Here is a 21,176-nt window from a genome sequence, read left to right as displayed (position 1 = left end):
TCTGGTATTTCATAGATACTGTTAAAAGATAGGTGTTCAGCTTTCTATTTGTTTTGTAGTTTTGCTATTTCTCCTAAAGAAAGACAGTCACATGCAGTGTGGAAAGATACACACAGTCACACACAAGAGTCAGGCACCCTGTTTCTTTGAAACATAACATAAATTATGTCTATCTTGTCAATTTAGTCTTAATCCCCCCCATCAGGCACTCATACCCCAGCCCCTGACCACAGACAGACGGCAGGTCCTTCAGAGATTCAGGTACACACAGCTCCACTCACTCATTATGTTTGGGAAGACAACATGTTCCTGTCCAGATGAGTTTTTTGTGAAATTCTCTGATTCCAGGAGTGGGTTTCTGTAATGCATCTGGGTCAAAGCTTTTATCAGCAAAATACCATTCATAGTGATTTCCTCAGGCACACAAAGGACAGACTAGAATATTATTTGTGATTTCCATGCCACCTTTAATGTAGAATCTGTCATCACTGATTCACACACAAGGATCCCAGGACCACAGTATTCAAATAAGCATCAGAAGTGTGTGTGTGTGTGTGTGTGTGTGTGTGTGTTTCCTTTCTGAATTCCCCTTCTCTGTATTAATCTCGCTAGAAATCTGCTCCTAGTACACTCTGCTGGTACTTATCATGCATCTTGATCAGGGAACACTCGATAAAGTCTCTTTCTTTGACCAATCTGAAGCATGTCCTGAGCCAGGGCTAAGAAAAGAAAAAACACTTAAGGCATCAGTGTTCTCACGACGGTACTTCAACTCCTCGCCAAGATGCTTGCAAAGGGGTCCTTTACCACAGCAGTGATGGTCCCAGGGAGTCTTTGTTTGGGAGAATGGGCCAGAAAAGAAAGACCCCGGGAGCTAGCACAATGTCCACTCTGCCAAGAGGGGCGTGTGTACACCACTCCACTAGAGCTAAGTGCTGATAGAAATGTGTCTGCTTACAAATCACTGCGTATTGCCTCTGAAAGGTCAACAGAGCTATGGGTTCGTAAGCCACAGAAGCTTGTGTCTCTCTTCTGAAAGAAAATGTGCAAGGCTAATAATGAAGGCCTGGTGCAGTGGGGTGTTTCAGGAACATGTAATAAAGACAGAATCTTGCTTATTGGCAAATATGTGTATAACACATTTACGTAATTAAATACCATCTAATATATTCCATACTGTACTGTATGTACAAAGGTATAACACAGTTTCTCCAATGCATGGCTTTCTGATGTCAAGCCCAACCTGTATTCTGTTATAACTTTCAACATTTGGGACCTTTGTTTGAAGCCTTTGTCAAGAAAGGCAAACTCTTCCCGTCGTCCTTATGAAAACAGAAACAAAGCTAAGTCCCACTCGTCCTCGCTAAAAACTGTCTCTTTTCTAAATGACACCGGACTGGCTTTTCCTTACAGACTACTCAGCTACCACTTTTATTTCCAGGGCACCATTCTCATGATTTGAGTGAGTGAGTGAAGTCGCTCAGTTGTGTCCAACTCTTTGTGACCCCATGGACTGTAGCCTACCAGGCTCCTCCATCCATGGGATTCTCCAGGCAAGAGTACTGGAGTGGGGTGACATTTCCTTCTTGTGATTTAGATTCAACCTAAATGGAAAGGCAAAAACAGCATGTGCCTAACTCTGTCTGCCACTAAGCCTGATGTAAACAGCAGGCTTGAGAGGATCATGCTCAGAGGAGACACTCCAGACTATGTGACCTAATAAAATTGACTGACATTCCCATAGAGGTTTTGTTTCCTAATGTATTTATTTACAGTCATTGGCTAGCATTTTACATCAAACATCTTCTTTATCATTAGAAAAGTATTCAACATTCTAAGTGTAAGTAATTTGAATTCCAATAAATACATGGAATCAATTACTAGTTCAGAGTGAATAAACACTCCTTTGCGTTCACAGACATTTTCAATAATAGATTCAAAAGTATTTCACCCTTGGGACCTTTGAGTCAGGTGAGTAAAACATCCTGGATGATAATTTTGGATTTCCCAAAAGACAGACCAGGGGAAATTGATACAAAGAAGATTGAATTGTAAGAGTGAAAAGGGCAAATTTAACTTGTAACAAAGTAGCTTTACCTAATGAAAATATTTGCAATTTTCTGAAACTTGAAAGAATTATGTGATAGAACCAGGGAGAAAGGTTCTCAGATTGTACCAAGTAGATGTGCTAAGTGCTGTATGCTGGGCTCAGTCACTTTAGTCGTGTGTGATTCTACAACCCCATGGACTGTAGCCCACAAGGCTCCTCGGTCCATGGGATTCTCCGGGCAAGAATACTGGAGTGGGTTGCCATGCCCTCCTCCAGGGGATCTTCCCAACCCAGGGACTGAACTCATGTCTCCTGCACCTCCTGCATTGGCAGGTGGGTTCTTTCATCACTGAGCCACTTGGAAAGCCAAGATGGCTAACATAAATCTAAAATCTCAACCAACTAATTAACTCCTGATTGATAGTCACTGAAGGGACAGTAGAAATGTCAAATCTTCTTTACTTGTGTAACTGAAGAATCTCAGAAGGAAAAAAAAAAACAGGAAGCAAACTTTAGGGGTGAGACTTGACCATTATGAAAACCTGCAACTCCAAAATTCTCTGAGCAATATCTTATAATTCCTTGGATGAATGAGAATTATTGTTCTTTCATGGAATCAGATATTCACTAACAACATCCAAAGATTTGCTTTAATTCAAGAACAAAAAAGGAAAACTGATTGCTTCAAGTTCTCGAGCTATCTGTTATATAAAAGTGCTCTGCAAAGAAAAAAGGATAAGTAAAAGGACTGGGCAAGTGTATCTTCTAAATGAGCATGTCATCTGACAACAGAAATAGGCAAGACATGGAAATTATATTTGAGCAAGAATAGGATAGGGGAGCCAGGGAGGTATGGATTCTTATGGGACTTCACAGGCAGGAGGAAGAAGAGAAAAGTGACCCACTTTTCAGGGAGAAATTTAGAAGCACAGTATTAGATACAAAGGCACAGGGGGATCGGTCTCTAGAGAAGAATATTGCAGGGAAATAACCGAAAAAACGTTTGAAAAAGTAGGTTGCGGTCAAACCACGGGGGACCATGAGGTCCAGCGTACAGGCTCCCTGAAGCTTTCTGAGCGGGTGATGAGGGGGTGAGCGCTCGGACTCACACTGGCTCCTGTAAACGGGCGGGGGGTGAAGGGTGCGGTTGTCAGGGCCCCGGATGGAGTGGGTGATGAGTGGGTGAGCGCTCGGACTTACACTGGCTCCTGTAAACGGGCGGGGGGTGAAGGGTGCGGTTGTCAGGGCCCCGGATGGAGGCCACTGGATTTGCACGGAGACTAAGGCAACTGTAGGGGCTTCCCTGGTGGCTCAGATGGTAAAGAAGCCGCCTGCCAATGTGAGAGATCCAGGTTCGATCCCTGGGCTGGGAAGATTCCATGGAGAAGGCAATGGCCACCCACTCCAGTATTCTTGCCTGGAGAATCCCATGGACAGAGGAGTCTGGTGGGCTGCAGTCCATGGGGAGAGTTGGACACGACTGAGTGATTAACACTTTGACTTGAAGGCAAGTGTAAGGGTAAAAACAGAGATCCATGAGGCCAGGACATGGGGAGAAATCATGCTTGCAAGGGTGAAAGATGCTTCCTCGGAACGTGAGGAGAGTGCATTCCGGCCACTAAGGAGATGCACAGACTGAGGCAGGAGGCAGAGGCTACGGCAGCCGGAAGGTTTCAGATCTACAGGCTGCAGGGCTTGGAAAGACAGCAGGGACAGAAAGTTGGAGGGGATGGTCAGTTAGGCTTCTTATTTTTTTTTTTTTGAACTTGCAAAACAGAAGTGCTGCCAACCCACCCAAGTGAGTGACCCATAAGCCACAGAGGTCAGGTCAGGTCTTAGGAGGACAAAGCTGAGGTGCGGCCACTGAGACTCAAGCACGGGGCAGTGGGAGCCACGGTGGGAAGTGATGCTTTATTGCTCACTATTAGCTGCCTCCCTTCCCAGAAGAGAATATCCCTCTCCGCCCTTTACAACCAGGCTTGACCATGCAGCTCACCAGGGAAAGCGAGAGAAGAGTTATGTGTCATTCCCATTAAAAAACTGTAAAAGTCTACTGATTCACACCCTTCTCTTCCCCTCTTCCAAAGAACTGGTGATGTTCACGTAGTGACCGCTTCATCAGCCTGGCCCCAGAGTTAAATTAACATGGGAAAGACAGCAGGGCTGCTACATGGGGTGTGAGAGATCATTAGCGGCTGTAAAAGCCGTGGCTTGTTACTGCAGTGTCACCTAGCCTAACTAACGGACAGATCAAGGGAACGAATAAAAGTCTCCAGGAAGGGAAAGTAAAGAAAGACCAGAGGGTGACTTCCCACCAACGAGACTTAATCCAACAATTGTGAACTGTCATTTCACAGAAAGAGCCAACGGAGTTACATTTCCCAAGTTACTTTAAGCATAATTTCTTAATATCATGATTACTTTTTCTGTATTAAGAATTTGCATGAACATAAGGGCAAGGATAAATTAGGAGTTTGGGATTAACAGATACACACTACTGTATATAAAGCAGATAAATAGCAAGGTCCTACTGTTTAGCACAGGGAACTATACTCAATATCTTACAATTATCTATAAAGGAAAAAATGTGAAAGAATATATATATATATGTACATATATACATATATATACACACACCTGTACACTTGAAACTAACACAACATTGTAAAATCAATTATGCTTCAATTTTAAAATAAATAAATAATTAAAAATCCTAAAACAGTTATTAGATCAGACAGTTATTCTGGTCAACTTTGGAAATATTTGCTCCTTAAAATATTCTATAATGAACAGTAATCACCCTCCCATACCAACAAATCTGAGTGTTCCAAATATTTAAAAAATTTTTATTTTTGCCTGTAAATTTTTCTGTGTGAAATCCACCAATCTAGCACTCCTCATTAGATTGAAAGAGCTGAAATCAAGCATTGCTGTCAAGGAGTGTGCTCTTGCTTAGCAGCAGGGAAAGAAGGCTTTCTGGGAGCAGTTGGAGGCTGATCACTGAATGGCATCTACTGCTCACCACTGCAGCCTGCAGACTGAAGGGATGGAAGAGAATTCCAAAATCAGGAAAGTCCAGGGACTAAGAGTTTAGCCAGTGGATCATGTCAGATATTTGTTAGCCTAAGACAGCAATTAAAAATACATGATATAGGAATTTCAAAGGAATTATTTGTCTAATTTTTTTTTAATAAGTAGATTTGGAATGAGAATATTTTTTCATGAGTATTCTATTTCTTGTATTTTAGAGAAGACAAAGCAATTTTTAAATTCAAGTCCACACCACTTCTTGCTGGTTTTTTTTTTTTTCACTATTGTTGCCCAACCTTCTCTTATCAAATCACTGTATACTCAAGCATTTTTTAAAGGCAATTGGTATATATATACCTATATATATATATATATATATATATAAATTTGGCAAAGTTGTGTGACTTATGCATGCATAAAATGTATAGAAAGGTTAAATCACTTTCACTAATTTTGCCAAATTTATATATATATATAAACCAATTGCCTTTAAAAAATGCAGTGGTGAGCAGGAGACACCATTCAGTGATCAGCCTCCAGCTGCTCACAACTTTGTATGTTAAGCAAGTTACAATTTGTTATTATTAAAACATACAGGGTCCCTGATTTCAGACTCTTCTCTCTCCTTCTGTCTCCAAGAAGAGATTAAATAAATAATTAAATACTTATTTAATTATTCTAAGAAACTAGCTCAGAGACCCATTGTGTTTCCAGAGTTGTATTCCTTTCTAATCAGTATGAGGACACGGACAGTAATAAAAAGGACAGCTAAGAGCTTTAAGAAAACTCCAGTTTGCCAGCACAGGGGCCTCGGATTCATATTGCAATAAAATGGGATGAGAATCTATGATATTCCAAGGGCTTTCTGGACTACTTTTCATAGGTGGTTTTGCAGAAATCCCAGGGAAGGTTAGACTTTGGCCTAAGATATCCAGTGAGTGTGCTGGAATTATCAGTGTTTCAACCCATACGATCTGTCTCTTTGCAAGCAGAGGCCCCCATGGGTCAGAAAGGCAGAGACCTTCCAGACATCCATCTCCTCCTTCTTTTGGCTTTAAGATAACTTTGCAGACTTTATTCTCCCTCTGGCTTCTGACATTTTCTCCAGCTCCAGCTAGTAAGGGCCCTTCACCACTTCAGCACACTCCAACCACTAGGTGAGGCTGGGGTCTCCACTGGGAATCTGTCTGTTTTATGTCAGCTCTCCCCCACTACCCAACCCAACTAGTTTCCACTCATCCTCTTAGAAGACAGAGCCCTGGTGGCTGTGATCCTTTCCATTCTAGTCCCTAAGGTGAGGGATGGAGGTATGCATTCGCAACTCATTTAAATAATAAAAATGAACTCACAAGGGAGCCTTTCTTAAGCCAAATGAGCAGGTCTACTCAGCATGTACATATATATGTATATATATATATATATACATGTGTGTATACATATATGTATGTATATATATTACATGGTGCTCATTCTCCGTATAGAGGGATTCTTTTGCATTTTAAAGAGATGTCAAAGTAACCCAAACAGCCATTATTGATAAAAATGTCTGGGAATAGAAAAGTTTGAGAGCAAGCAAAAATTTACATCAAAGTCTGGACATCAAACTCATCTTTGTATATCAAATCTTTTACATCAAATTTACATCTTTATTATTCCTATCTACCATCATTTTGCAAATGAAATGTAGATCCTTGTGACGAGCATGGCTTTAGGGAATCCCAGTTTGTGCCCCAATATCTGGGAGAAAAATGACACTCACTTGCTTCATGACTTCTCCTACAGTCCCCAAAATAAGGCAGTGAATTTTCAATTAACAGAGAAAAGGGTAATGTTTTCCATACAAGGTCTTACATCTGAACTAATGCGATGGTATGATTCAGCTCTTACTCAGACCTTCAAAGAAATGAACATGACAATTTTTTTTTCCTTTTATATGTTGGGACACAAAATTGGATGAATCAGAGAATTAAAAGGCTGAGAAAATCCAGCCAACAGTTTCCTCAGCACCCACAGCCCATCAGGCCGGTGCCAGGGCACAGAGGCAACAAGACGTCCCGGCTTCAGAGGAGACACGGGGCCTCACAGAGGAGGCAGACTGCATCCACGGTGATGCTCACGTGGAGTACATAACATGCACTCCGGGGACTCGGGGGAATACCGTCACCCCTCACAGACTCACACAGGAGCAAGCATCTCTCCAGACCCTCTGAGGATGCTGTGCACATCTCATGGGCGTACCTCGTGTAATAAAGTTGCTTTAATCTGTTGTGTTCATTCGCTGTTGGTTTTATGTTTTTATCAGCCAAGGCCAGCAGATCTCTTCCAGGTAAGACATTGCCATCGATGACAACATCAATGCTTCCTGCTATCTGTGGGGACTGGGAAGCCACTGATACGTAGCAGCCCTTGTGTTCTTAGAAAGTGATTTATTCAAGGCGGATCCATGGATCACACTGCTTTCCTTTTGTGTACGTTCTGAGGACCAGTGGTCTTATATTTTACAATGCCAGCTTATGGAACCGCCCCACCCCTGCCCCGGCTTCCCTTGTTATGAATAAACTGTTTGAGGAGCTATGTCAAGGGACCCTTCAGAGGCCATTATTTCACTGTGAGGACTGTTAAAAAGAATAATTGGCATCAATAACACTTACCTGTATATGCAGAGGGAAGGTTACCCAGCCATAACAAGCCCAGATTCACACAGCCACTACTTAAAAGAATGCAATATTTGGGATTTATGAGGATAAGCCCTGTCAGTAGTAATGCCGTTACGGGGGCCTTTGCGATTCTTTTGGCATAGTCTGCTGTGTACTCACAGGGAAATAAAATCTGCCACGCAGTTCTGGGAGAAGGTGCTGCATACAAGATGCAGATGAGACACACTGAAAGGGGCCCTTCTCAAAAAGGGCTGTGGCTTCAAACGCCCTTGTGACTCCTGTGTTCCTCAAAAGCAGCCATTGGACTGTTTCCAGCACAGAATCTGCAATATTACTAGTGATCATCCGTCTCTCAAGGGTATTGGGAAAATGTGGGGGGCGGGCAGTACCATTACACAGAGAGATGGGTCAGGCGTGAACCAGGGTGGCGGGAACATCAGTAGCAGACCAGGGAAGGAGCCCCACACGACAAGGATGAGGAGGACAAGACAACAGAGAGCGTGGCATAACCTGTTTTGTCAGAGCTGGCATTGATGGTATTGGTGGTGATGGAGGTGAAGGTGGTCTTTGCGCTGTCCTTGGCAGTGACAGGTTTCTGCTTAGTTTTCGTGGCTTCCAGTGCTCTGAGCTTCTTGGCATGTTTTGTGCCTTTGTAGTGGGCCGCAGCCTGGCTCTACAAAGGAGAACAAAATGAACCATGCAATCAGGCTCATTTCTCAACTGGCATTCTCTGTATTACTGCAGATACAGACTCCCTTTCAATAATAGGTACCATTCAAGCTAACCCTGGCCATGGCCAAGCAGTGGGGTTCTGCTGAGAATGATGCTATGGAGCAATGGGAAGCAGTTCTAAAACCTCTAGATGGAAGGGAGAAGTGCTCTATTGCCTCTCTTCAGAGAAGTGGAGCTGCACACTCACATGGCAACAGCACTGTCTTTGTGGAGTGGGGGAAAGAAATGAGAGTTTGTATTGCATTTTTTCTGTCCCCAAAGATGCTGGGCTCCCAGGGTTAACAAGGGCCCTGGAAAAGAGCAGCTCTCACCTTCTTGGCTCAGGAGACGTGCTTTCTCCTTCTACAGTGGGTCTTATTGACACAGGACCCAACAGGTGTCTACCAGGAAGAATTCACCAACAGCAACACAAGTGGGCACCCCAGAGACTGAGACTGAAGTGTGAGAGTTCAAAAGCAAAGGCCTGTGGAGCCCACATGGAGCCATGGAAGCCGGGCAGCTTTACCCTTCTTTCCTTTTCCTTGCTTCTCACAGAGGGTAGTCTGAGAAGTCCAAGGCAGGGGCATCCTTGCAACGCGTGGGTCTTTTGTGCCCTGGTCCTTTGCCAGGGAGATCCACTGTGTTTCGACTACTTCATGGGCCGATGCAATTCTTTTGTTTGTGCTTTCTGAAATTCTTAGAAATCTGCATTTTCCCACATTTATATTCTCCTAACATTATTTTTTGGTACCAGAGAGACATTAGTTGAGTTACAACATCATCTTTAAAATGTGTTTATTAATATTAATTTACTGGTGGAGGGGTGCCTGTCATGGCTTCAGGTGAGGTGGAAGCAGGCAGGGAGATTTTGGATTGGAAGGTTTTCCAGTTCAAAAGCTTTAAAATTGCCACCTCACAAGGAAGAAATCGCAGTGGAGGACTAAGTATGCAGACACCACTTCCCGTGACTTATTCAATCTCCACGTTCCGTTTTGCCGGAAAATAACAGTCACACTGTCCTCTGTCACAGCAACTCTGGTAGGGAGGGTGTTGTGGTAGAATCTCTTTTTATAAATAGGGAAATATATAATCCACACCTTCATTTGCATCATTCTGACAAGTATCCTCAAGGCCTAGGTACCCTTATTGAAAGAACACTGGACAAGGAAACTGTATATTAGAAACAGTTTGAACAGAGAGGACACTCAGGCATCAGTTTTCCAACAACACACAACATCAAAGACAGAGTGTGGGTCAAAGTCTGCAGTTAAGGCTTGTCATCGTGCATTGAGGAACACGGACTGGATTGGTTTGAGCCTACATGGAGGACGCTATTCTGAAGGATGGAGCGGTGTCCCTTTTTTCTCCTGCCTCACTTATTTTAATAAATCAAATCCTTTGGATATATCTTTTGAGGGCATGATGCTGTATTCAATTAAATCCACGACATGTACTCAGTCATCTTCTCCAGACAGCTCAGGATGCACTTTCCCTTAGAGGAAGGTTCCTCTCCTTCTCCTGGTACAGAAGTGGACGCTGCATATACAACACATATGAAAATACAGGCGGGGTGAGCAGTGCTAGCCCTGCGTGTACTTTCAAAATGTGCACTTAATGTACACTTTAAGGTCCCTGGCAAACCTATACTCTCAGTGGCATTTCCAATCAGATAAGACTTTAATACACCATAGGACCAAGTGCTTGTCACTCTTTTGAATATTAAGAAAGTTACTCCAAAGGAATACTGCCAGTTAAGACTGTACTTACATCAATAAAACAAATACTGTCTGCACAGATACAGCTGAGCCCATGCTTTCGATAAGTGAAATAGCTCAGGGCATTGTGGGGAAAAGGGGGTGATCAAATTACCGACCGTCGGTGGGTCCCAGTCAAGACCTGGCATATTAAAAAGCAAAGCAAAACAAGACAAAAAGCATATGCACTCGTTAACTGAATTACAGTCCCAAAGCACTCTGATAACAATTATCTTAATTTTTAAAAATCTGCTATTAAGTAAGCAACTGAGCCTTCCACAGATTAAAAAAATAAAGGTTGAGTGGTATCAAAGTCCAAACTGCTATGGCGAGACCATGGCGTGTAGAATTTCGGGAAATGGTGATGCGGGGCGGAGGCTGACTGTGATGCAGGGTATGTGTGTGTTGGGTGTGGGTGTGGGGCTACGAGCTGGAAATGCAGTGTAGACCCTCTGGATATTTCAAGTGTTCTTTGTCATTGACCCTACGTTTGAAGAATTTATTGGACTGCGCTTGCATTAATCGCACTGGTATTGATTTTTATGTCTATGTACACTGCTTAACCATCCTGACTTTTTAGATGTTCTTTTACACTGCGGTTTATCGTAGGATACTGACTATAGTCTCCTGTGCTATACAGCACGCCTTTGCTGTTAATCCATCCCTTTTGCAGCAGTCTGCATCTGCTCACCGCACCCTCTCACACCGTTCCTCCCCCGTCCCCACCCCCCTTCGCCACCCCCGGCTTGTTCTCTACGACTGTGATTCTGTTGCTGTTTCACAGATAGGTTCATTTGTATCATATTTAGATTCCACATGTAAGGGACGCCGCAGAGCATCTGCCTTTCTCTTTCTGACTTACTTCGCTTAGTACGATCGTCTCTGTTGTTGTTTAGTCACTCAGTTGTGTCCAGCTCTCTGCCACCCCATGGACTGTAGCCCCCCAGGCTCCTCTGTCCATGGGATTCTCCAGGCAAGGATATGGAGTGGGTTGCCATTTCCTTCTCCAGGGGATCTTCCTGGCCCAGGGACTGAACCCGTATCTCCTGCACTGTACGTGGATTCTTTGCCACTGAGCCACAGGGGAAGCCCATGATAATATCTAGCTCAGTCCAGGTTTATGCAAGCCCCTTAACTCTTGGCTCGTCTTGATACAGATGTGTTGCTAAAGGTGTGTTCTTGTGTAAGGAAAGAGGGTCCATCCAGCTCTCCTTACCCCATTATCTCACTTCACTGAACTGGATAGATTTTTCAGCCACATCTAATTTTTCTGTGATTGTAGACAAAACTTCAACCTAGGAAGGAATCCTTCTGGGAGAATTTTTTTTTTTAAAGCAGTAGTAGGCCAGAGATGCCTCTTTGGGTCTCATCTGCTTTTCCTTTGGGCAGAAAGGTGCTGGGCAGTGTAGTATGCCTTTTTCCCTCCAAGGCTGTCTCCTATTATTTATTAGCCAGTCTCTGAGTCAAGTCATCTCCAGAAACCTGGGAACCATCCAACGCAAGTGAACAATTATTTTTCACAGGAACGATTTCAAGATTAAGTAAGTCTACGACTTCATTACAGATGTCAGAACTCTGCATTTTGAAACTCAAAGATAATTAAGGGACTAGAGTACCCAGAGAAGGGAACAGTAAAAGAAGAACTGGCTTCAACAATTTGGCTTCAAATTTGCCAACAAATTTGGCTTCAAAAAGTTGCTTTTAGATCATAAGTGGAATATTCAGGTATTGCGCAATAAAAATCTCTACTACGACCTTGAACTAGCACATGACACCATGAAATCTGACAAGTGTCATCCCAGAGGCAAGTGCTGACATTAAAGATATGTACACGCATTCCTGCAGAAAAGCGTGCCGCCACTTTAAATGTCATTCCCACATCCGTCATCAGCAGCCAGTCAGAATTCTCAATCTTCAAGTTTTGTCTTTAGCATTTCAAGAAGTCTTCCAGTTTAAATGCAACTGACGTTCCAGAGTAGATAAAAATAATCGCTTAATGGCTAACATTTGAAAGAGGTGCTTCAACATTTTGAAAGAAATGCACACACACACACATTTATTTTACAAGTTTTGTTATAAACCACTGTTTTCCTGTGAAACCCACTGCAAATGTAACGAATAGGTATTCTTTTGCTCCATTATCACCAAAGCCTTGGACAGTTTTACTCTACCTGTCTTTTGCATAAAGTGTCTTGACATATTTTTTTTTAAAAAGGACATTTACTATAAACAGACATATCTGATTATGTAACCAATTAATTTTCACAAACCCCTGTTTTCAAAATGAACAAGATGGACTTTGCTAGTTTCTGACATCATTTAATTGTGTCACATTAAATTTTTACTAAGACAAAACGAACATAATCCTATTAAAATGTAACATCAGAAAAATAAGGAGTGGTTATCAAAGAAGTTACCATCCTCTGGGGAGAGAAGAGATTTACTACTTGAAGACAGGAATTTTTTTTTTTTTAATGTACTTATTTATTTTTGGCTGTGCAGGGCCTTCCCGGCTACAAAGGCTTTCTCTCTGGCTGTGGCAAGGGAGGGCTGCCCTTCGGCTGCCCAGGCTTCACCTTGCCTTAGCCTCTCCTGCTGGAGAGCACGGGCTGTATGGTGCGTGGGCTCCACCAGTTGCGGCCCCAGGACTAAGCCGCCCTGTGGCACAGTGGGCGATCTTCCTGGATCAAGGATCAAACCTGTGTCTCCTGACTGGTAGGCAGATTCTGTGCCACCGAGTCACCATGGAAGCTCTCTTTTCTCTTTTTTAAAGAAAATTATCTGATTTCAAAACTTTAGACTGTTTTGTAGATCAAAAATCATGAAATGATAAAATAATATAGTATCCTGAAAACTAAAACTAAAACTAAAACACAAAGTTTTTATTTTGAAAACTATTGACAAAGTATTCCTGGGGAAAAAAAAAAAGTTTAAAGTCTGTGTTTTTCTCCGTACAGTTTTTCTCATGTTACATATACTCACTCATATCTAATATCCAGGGCAAAGGCACAGGATCAGCCATATGGCTTAAGATCAATATGCATTCTCACTGATCAGTGGCTTGTAAATATTTTAGAGATCACTTTTATATATACCAAGAAAAGGTTTTTAAGGTTTATAATGATTCTTTTTAATTTATTATCAGCTCTCAGTTTCACTTCAGTTCAGTTCAGTCGCTCAGTCATGTCTGATTCATATAAAGCATTAGTTCTCAAAGTGTGGTCCCAAGACTGGTAGCAGCAGCAGCAGCAGCTGGGAGCTTAATAGAAATGCAGAGAATTGCACCCAATATCTACGTGTACACCCATGGCTGATTCATGTCAATGTATGGCAAAACCACTACAATATTGTAAAGTAATTAGCCTCCAATTAAAATAAATTTTAAAAAAAGAAAAAAAAAAAAAAACCTATAATGGAATATAATCTGGGAAAAAAAAAAAAAAACAATGAATAACTGTGCTGTGCACTTTAACCAACACAATATTGTACATAAACTCTACTTCAGTTTTTAAAAAAGCAATAAGATGATATTCTGTGAGTTTGAAAAAAAAAAAAGGAATGCAAATTCTCAACTTTTATCTCAAACTCATTGAATCAGAAACTATGGGTACGAGGCTTGGCAATCCATATTTTAAAAGCTGTCCACGTTTTCCTGAAGCATACTACAGTTTCAGAACCACTCACGTTCCGAAGTATTAGTGCATTTTCTCCAGAGATAGCTCCATCCTGTATAAGTAGCTAACATCTAGATTTTTACAGATTAACATATAGTAATTTGAAGATTGAATCTTTACATATGTCTAACTGTGAGTAATGTGTGTTACTCAAGAAAAATAATCAGAATTTTCTTTCCTTAAAAACAAGCCATAAAGGCCACCATTACAAAATGTACAAACTATAAATGCTGGAGAAAGAGGAAACCTCCTACACTGTGTGGTAATGTAAGCTGGTACAACCACGATGGTGAACAGTGTGGACGCCCCTAGAAAACTAAAAATGAAAGTACCACATGACTCAGCAATCCCACTCCTGCGCATAGACTCCAAGAAAGCCGTCATTAGAAAGATGCACGCGCCCCAGTGCTGACTGCACCACTGCTCACGATGGCCAGGGTGTGAAAACAACCTAAATGTCCACTGACAGATGAGCGCATAAAGGAAGAAGATGAGTGTGTATAGAATACTGCTCAGCTACAAAAAGAACTAAATGATGAGATTTGCAACAACAGAGATGGACCCAGAGATTGTCATTCTGAGCGAGGGAAGTATGAAGTGAAGAAAGACGGACATCTGAGCGAGGGAAGTATGAAGTGAAGAAAGACGAACATATGCATCACTTATATCTGGAACCTAAAAAAAGGGGGTACAAACGAACTTATTTACAAAAAAATTAGAGTCACAGATACAGAAAACAAACTTCCGCTTCAGTTCAGTTCAGTTCAGTCACTCAGTCATGTCCGACTCTTTGCGACCCCATGAACTGCAGCATGCCAGGCCTCCCTGTCCATCACCAACTCCCGGAGTCGATCCAAACCCATGGTATCGGTGATGCCATCCAACCGTCTCATCTTCTGTCATCCCCTTCTCCTCCTGCCCCCAATCCCTCCTATCATAAGGGTCTTTTCAAATGAGTCAGCTCTCCACATCAGGTGGCCAAAGTATTGGAGTATCAGCTTCAACATCAGTCCCTCCAATGAACACCCAGGACTGATCTCCCTTAGGATGGACTGGTTAGATCTCCTTGCAGTCCAAGGGACTCTAAAGAGTATTCTCCAACACCACAGTTCAAAAGCATCAATTCTTCTGCCCTTAACTTCTGGTTACTAGGGGATAAATGGGGGAGGGATAAGTTGGGGGTTTGGGGCTGACATATACACACTGCTGCTACTGCTGCTGCTAAGTCGCTTCAGTTGTGTCTGACTCTGTGTGACCTTGTAGACGGCAGCCATCAGGCTTCCCCATCCCTGGGATTCTCCAGGCAAGAACACTGGAGTGGGTTGCCATTTCCTTTTCCAATGGATGAAAGTGAAAAGTGAAAGTGAAGTCGCTCAGTTGTGTCCAACTCTTCAGGTCCCCATGGACTGCAGCCCACCAGGCTCCTCGTCCATGGGATTTTCCAGGCAAGAGTACTGGAGTGGGGTGCCAGTGCCTTCTCCAATACACACTACTATATATAAAGTAAATTACCATAACCTGCTGTATAGCACAGGGAACTCGAATCAATACTCTATAATGACCTACAGGGGAAAAAATCTAAAAAAAAGAGTGGGTTTATGCATATGTTTAACTGATTCGCTTTGCTGTACACCCGAAACCAACACAACATTCTAAATCAACTACACTCCAATAATTGTTTTAAAAAACAAGTAAAAAATAACTCAGATAACACACATAATTGGGGAACTTCTATCAAAGAGGGATGAATGCAAAATAGCAGATCAGCCCTGGAAATCATATAGCTCTCAAACTCCACACGAATGCTCTCCAAGTCCTTGTGGTTCTCTCTGTATATTTAATCTTTTCTCTCCAAGCTAATTCGCGTTGCAGCATGAACTCTGACCCCAATATTTGTGCCAGCGTTGGGTGTTCTGGTTTGATCCATTTTGTGGGGGCTGGAGGAATCACCAGCTTAATAATAATAATAAATAAAAAACAAAAGCAAAGCCCTGTGTCATAACTCTTAACACTTCACTAAAACAAGTATCTAATTCACTATTATATTTAGGCATTAACTGATCCAGTGTTAGCCATGAGTAAAATTTTTTCTTTATCTACGTAAGGCTCTTTTAACTGAAGGAAACTCCTAGCCAGTAGGCAAATAAAGGCCACTCTAGTAAGCCAAAAGAGTGGCTTACTTACTTCACAGTTACTCCACTCAAATACTCAAATATTTAACAAAATATTTGAAGGAGAAATTTGAAGATAGAATAGCTCATTGTTACACATTTTCCTTTCTAATGTGAAGACATGTACTTTTCAAATTCTCTTACTCAATAGGGAAAATGATGTGAGATAGATATTTCTATTCCTTAATTACATATCCCATAAAGAGTATTTATTTTAATTTGTGATTGTGCAGTTAACACAGAGGTAGATGACTACAGTAGGAATAAAAATGAAAATTCACTTGCTTGAGTCTCAAAGTGAAAAACATGATTCAATTAAGAGTGTTCTTTCTGAGCTCAAATGATTGATGCCTTACTTTAAATGTGTTCCTGTCTTCTGTACTCTTCAATACAGAAATGAATAGTAACTGCCACAGAAACAGAAAAATAGAAAAAGAAGATAATACCACTAGGGGAAAGTCATTTTTATACACTACCACTTGTCACTGAAAAAAAAAATTCTAAATAAACATGGAGAAAGAGAGACATGTAAAAATTTCTCAGATACAGTAGGTCAATCTAACTTTTACTTGGATTTCCCAGGTGGCACTAACAGTAAAGAACTGCCAGTGCAGGAGATGTAAGAGATTCAGGTTCAATTCCTGGGTCAGGAAGATTCCCTGGAGGAGGAAATGGCAACCCACTGCAGTATTCCTGCCTGGATAACCCCATGGACAGAGGAGCCTGGCGGGCTACAGTCCATGGGGTCACAGAGAGCCGGACACGACTGAGTGACTGAGCACACAAAACTTTCTTCTTACCCTGTCAGTGTGTGGTTGTGAAGAAATAATCTAGATGGACTAACTTACCTTTTTCATAGCTTCTCAACTCATCTAGAAACTTGAGGATTTTTAAATAGCAAGTACTTAATTTTTCAAGTATCTAATGTGGACGATAAGATAGCACTTATTTGAGCAAAAGAGTCAATTTGAGAGATTTTCCCCAGCTTCTGTCATGAAATTGCTGTTTCTGTTTATCGGGAATACAGACAGCTGCCTCCATGACCTCTAATGGCAGGGCTGCAGAGGTGGGGTCTTGATTAAGGGAGACTGGCTGATGGTGGGTTTTGGAAGCTGGTCCTCCTGATCTGAAACCTGGCCAGGGTTCTTGGCCTTCTCCAATCACTAGAAATTGATAAGAGGCCAGAGAAGAAACTGAGGCAGGGCTTTATTAATGCATGCGTTCTCAGTTGTGTCTGACTCTACAACCCCGTGGACTCTAGTCCTCCAGGCTCCTCTGTCTATGGAATTCTCTAGGCAAGAATACTGGAGTGGGTTGCCATGTCCTACTCCAGGGGATCTTCCCGACCCAGGGACCGGACCTGCATCTTGTGTCTCCTTCATTGGCAGGCAAGACTCGTGTCCGACTCCCCGTGACCCCGCGGACTGCAGCATGCCAGGCTTATCTTCCTTCACTATTTCCTGGGGTTTGCTCAAACTCATGTCCATCGAGTCAGTGATGCCATCCAACCATCTCATCCTCTGTCGTCCCCTTCTCCCATCTTCAATCTTTCCCAGCATCAGAGTCTTTTCCAATGAGTCAGCTCTTCGCATCAGGTGGCCAAAGTATTGGAGCTTCAGCTTCAGCACCAGTTCTTCCCACGAGGGCTAAATGTCTGTTTCTTCTGATAAAGAGTAAACTCCTCAATGGAGAAAGACCTCATCATTTTATCCCTTGGACCTAGCAGAGATCTCTAAATGGGTGTCTATTAAACGCATGTTGAATTAATTCCACATTTTGATTTTAAAATGGAAATATGCATATGGTGTCTCAATGGATTCTGTATGTGAACAGGGTTCAACTTAATTCTCTGCCATTCTTTGGCACTCTGCCTTATCTGTTGAACACACTTCAGGGAATTTTTATAGCACTTAATGCTGGAAAAGCATCTGGCACAAACACAAACTATTATTTTTTCTCCGAGAGAAGCTTACCATCAACTGCAAATTGTGCTATTTATGGGAGCTCTCTTTGCGTGGGATGCAGCAAGGAATAATATGGAGATTGTTTCACTTTTAAAAAATTTTGATGAGCAAGTTTTTTGTTTTTGTTTTTTTAAATCTAGGAAGTGCAATGAATGTTTCTGGTAGTGATTTTGCATTATAAGGTTTTTCTAAAAGTCCAAATTCTCTTAAATACACATAGAGATATATTCAGTACTTGGAAAATGCTAATTCTCTATCAACACTATTATTAATGTTTCCAAATGAAATATTTTATGCTTTAAAATAATATAGAGAGATTAACTATGATATTAATCCATTTTCCTCCTTACAAATCCACATAATAATCTATACCCCTGTATTTGCTGAAAAAGAGTACCTTCCATTAGGGGAAAATTGTTAAATTCTCTACTTTTCCATAAATCAAGGAAAGCCTTCCCTTTATAGTTTTATTGCATTTCTCATCTCAATTCATGAATCTGAGAATTGTTCTGATTGTTCCTTTAATGAATTTGTTTCAAAGATCCCTTCTGAAACATATAATTGTTAATGAGATTTGTCAAGTCCACAAAATAATGGTATATAGTTGAGCAGATGTTTTGTCAGTATTAAGTACCATGGCATTTTTCTGAAGGACTTGGTACAGTGGGAAAAGATGATATTCAGGCCATAAATAACCTCAAGAACCTTGACTCTGAGAGGCAGAGCACAGCCGTATTCCAGCCTTTCACTGCACACTAATTCACGAAAGACTCGCTGAATGGTGGACAAACGCTATTGCAGTTATGGGGGGAGAGTGGAGAATGAGGAAGACTGATAAATTCAGCTACATTTATAAATCTCTATAAAAGAAAATACCATGAAAGTGGAAGTGTTAGTCGCTCAGTCATGTCAGACTCTTTGTGGCCCTGTGGACTGTAGCCTGCCAGGCTCCTTAGTCCATGGAATTTCCCAGACAAGAATACTAGAGTGGGTAGCCATTTCCTTCTGCAGGGGATCTTCCCTATCCTGGGATCGAACCCACATCTCTTGTGTCTCCTGCACTGGCAGCAGATTCTTATCACTAGCACCCCAAAATACCATGGGAAACTCAAGAGATTAGGAAAAAATACAAAACATATTTGCAAGTCTTGTTGCAAAGATGTTAAGCTCTATGTTCCATAAAGAGCATCTAGAAAATCACAAGGAAAGAAAAAGTTCAGTTCAGTTCAGTTCAGTTCAGTCTCTCAGTCGTGTCCGGCTCTCCGCGACCCCATGAACCACAGTACGCCAGGCCTCCCTGTCCATCACCAACTCCCAGACTCCACCCAAACCCATGTCCATTGAGTCGGTGATGCCATCTAACCATCTCATCCTCTGTCATCCCCTTCTCCTCCTGCCCTCAGTCTTTTCCAGTACCAGGGTCTTTTCAAATGAGTCAGCTCTTCACACCAGGTGGCCTAAGTATTGGAGTTTCAGCTTCAACATCAGTCCTTCCAATGAACACCCAGGACTGATCTCTTTTAGGACAGACTGGTTGGATCTCCTTGCAGTCCAAGGGACTCACAAGAGTCTTCTCCAACACCGTAGCTCAAAAGAAAAAGTAACAGCCATTAGAAAAATTGGCAAAGTGCTCACCCAATCCAAAGAAATAAATTATAGCAAAGTACCTATGGCTTCCTGGGATAGAAAAGGGACTCAATAATGAGAACAAATGTTAATTTTCTTGTCAAAAGAAAGGAAAACTAATGTTCATTTGTACAAGTCAATTTGGTGCCTCAAAGTTAGAACTCTGGAAATGGATGCAAACTGTGAAAAAATCCTATTTTCATGGAAATTGTTTGGTTCTAGGATAAGAGGAAAAGAACATGCTTTTAAATAAAGAGAAGCTTGGCACACCTGACCTGACCTCAGGATATCCTTTTGACCAAAGAGGCTTGCAGTACGACATTTCACCAGCAAAACCTAGGGAAACGCACCCAGCGTCTCAAATAATACTTTCTTCCTGGACTCAGAAAATATCTGGCAGGCAGAAAAAAGCATTTACTGTTGTTTTCAATTTTCATTTACCAAAGTTAGAGAAAAACATGGCTTTGGCCTTGGATTAACTTTCAGAGAAGATTGAGCAATGACTCCAGAATACTGATTTATCTGGACACATATAAATGCCTGATTTCTTGTTATGCCAAAATTTCTTCTCATTACATAAACACAATTATGTTTAAGTTTCCTGATTGCCCGTGGTATAGATGAGCTGTGAGAGCAAGAAAGAGCGATAATCCCAAGAGTTCAGTGTTTAAAGAAAGTGTGCACAAGCAGGTGCTGACAGCACAATATCAGCGTCCCTCACGCTCACCCCACGCCAGCGCTTCAGCGTCCCTCACGCTCACCCCACGCCAGCGCTTCAGCGTCCCTCACGCTCACCCCAGGCCAGCGCTTCAGTGTCCCTCACGCTCACCCCAGGCCAGTGCTCCTGCCTGGAGCATCCCAGGGACGGGGGAGCCTGCTGGGCTGCCACCTATGGGGTCGCACAGAGTCGGACACGACTGAAGCCAGTTAGCAGCAGCAGCAGCAGCAGCAACATAGAGAAGGTAGTGGCACCCGACTCCAATACTCTTGCCTGGAAAATCCCATGGATGGAGGAGCCTGGTAGGCTGCAGTCCATGGGGTCACTAAGAGTCGGACACGACTGAATGACTTCACTTTCACTTTTCACTTTCATGCATTGGAGAAGGAAATGGCAACCCACTCCAGTGTTCTTGCCTGGAGAATCCCAGGGACGGGGGAGCCTGGTGGGCTGCCATCTATGGGGTTGCCAGAGTCGGACACGACTGGAGCGGCTTAGCAGCAACAGCAGCAGCATGTATATCGGAGAAAGCAATGGCAACCCACTCCAGTACTCTTGCCTGGAGAATCCCTTGGATGGAGGAGCCTGGTAGGCTGCAGTCCATGGGGTCACTAAGAGTTGGATACGACTGAGTGACTTCCTTTCACTTTTCACTTTCATGCATTGGAGAAGGAAATGGCAACCCACTCCAGTGTTCTTGCCTTGAGAATCCCAGGGACGGGGGAGCCTGGTGGGCTGCCATCTATGGGGTTGCACAGAGTCGGACACGACTGGAGCGGCTTAGCAGCAGCATGTTCATTCAGTAATTCATGGGTGCATTC

The 21,176-nt window shown here is 42.4% G+C and overlaps 1 protein-coding gene across 3 annotated transcripts in view; it reads right to left on the bottom strand.

Annotated features, from left to right (window-relative positions):
• ZNF385D (zinc finger protein 385D) overlaps positions 1 to 21,176 on the bottom strand; it is a 990,916-nt gene that overhangs the window by 96,104 nt on the left and 873,636 nt on the right. For all 3 annotated transcript variants that reach the window (XM_027529705.1, XM_027529707.1, XM_027529706.1), the window contains one exon: positions 8,248 to 8,410. In XM_027529705.1, the coding sequence (XP_027385506.1) occupies positions 8,248 to 8,410 (163 nt within the window). The remainder of the gene's footprint in view (positions 1 to 8,247; positions 8,411 to 21,176) is intronic.

Source organism: Bos indicus x Bos taurus, chromosome 27 (genome assembly GCF_003369695.1).
Source record: "Bos indicus x Bos taurus breed Angus x Brahman F1 hybrid chromosome 27, Bos_hybrid_MaternalHap_v2.0, whole genome shotgun sequence".
NCBI lineage: Eukaryota > Metazoa > Chordata > Mammalia > Artiodactyla > Bovidae > Bos > Bos indicus x Bos taurus.
Note: the sequence above shows the minus strand (reverse complement) of the source record. Positions and strands in the feature narration are given on the sequence as shown.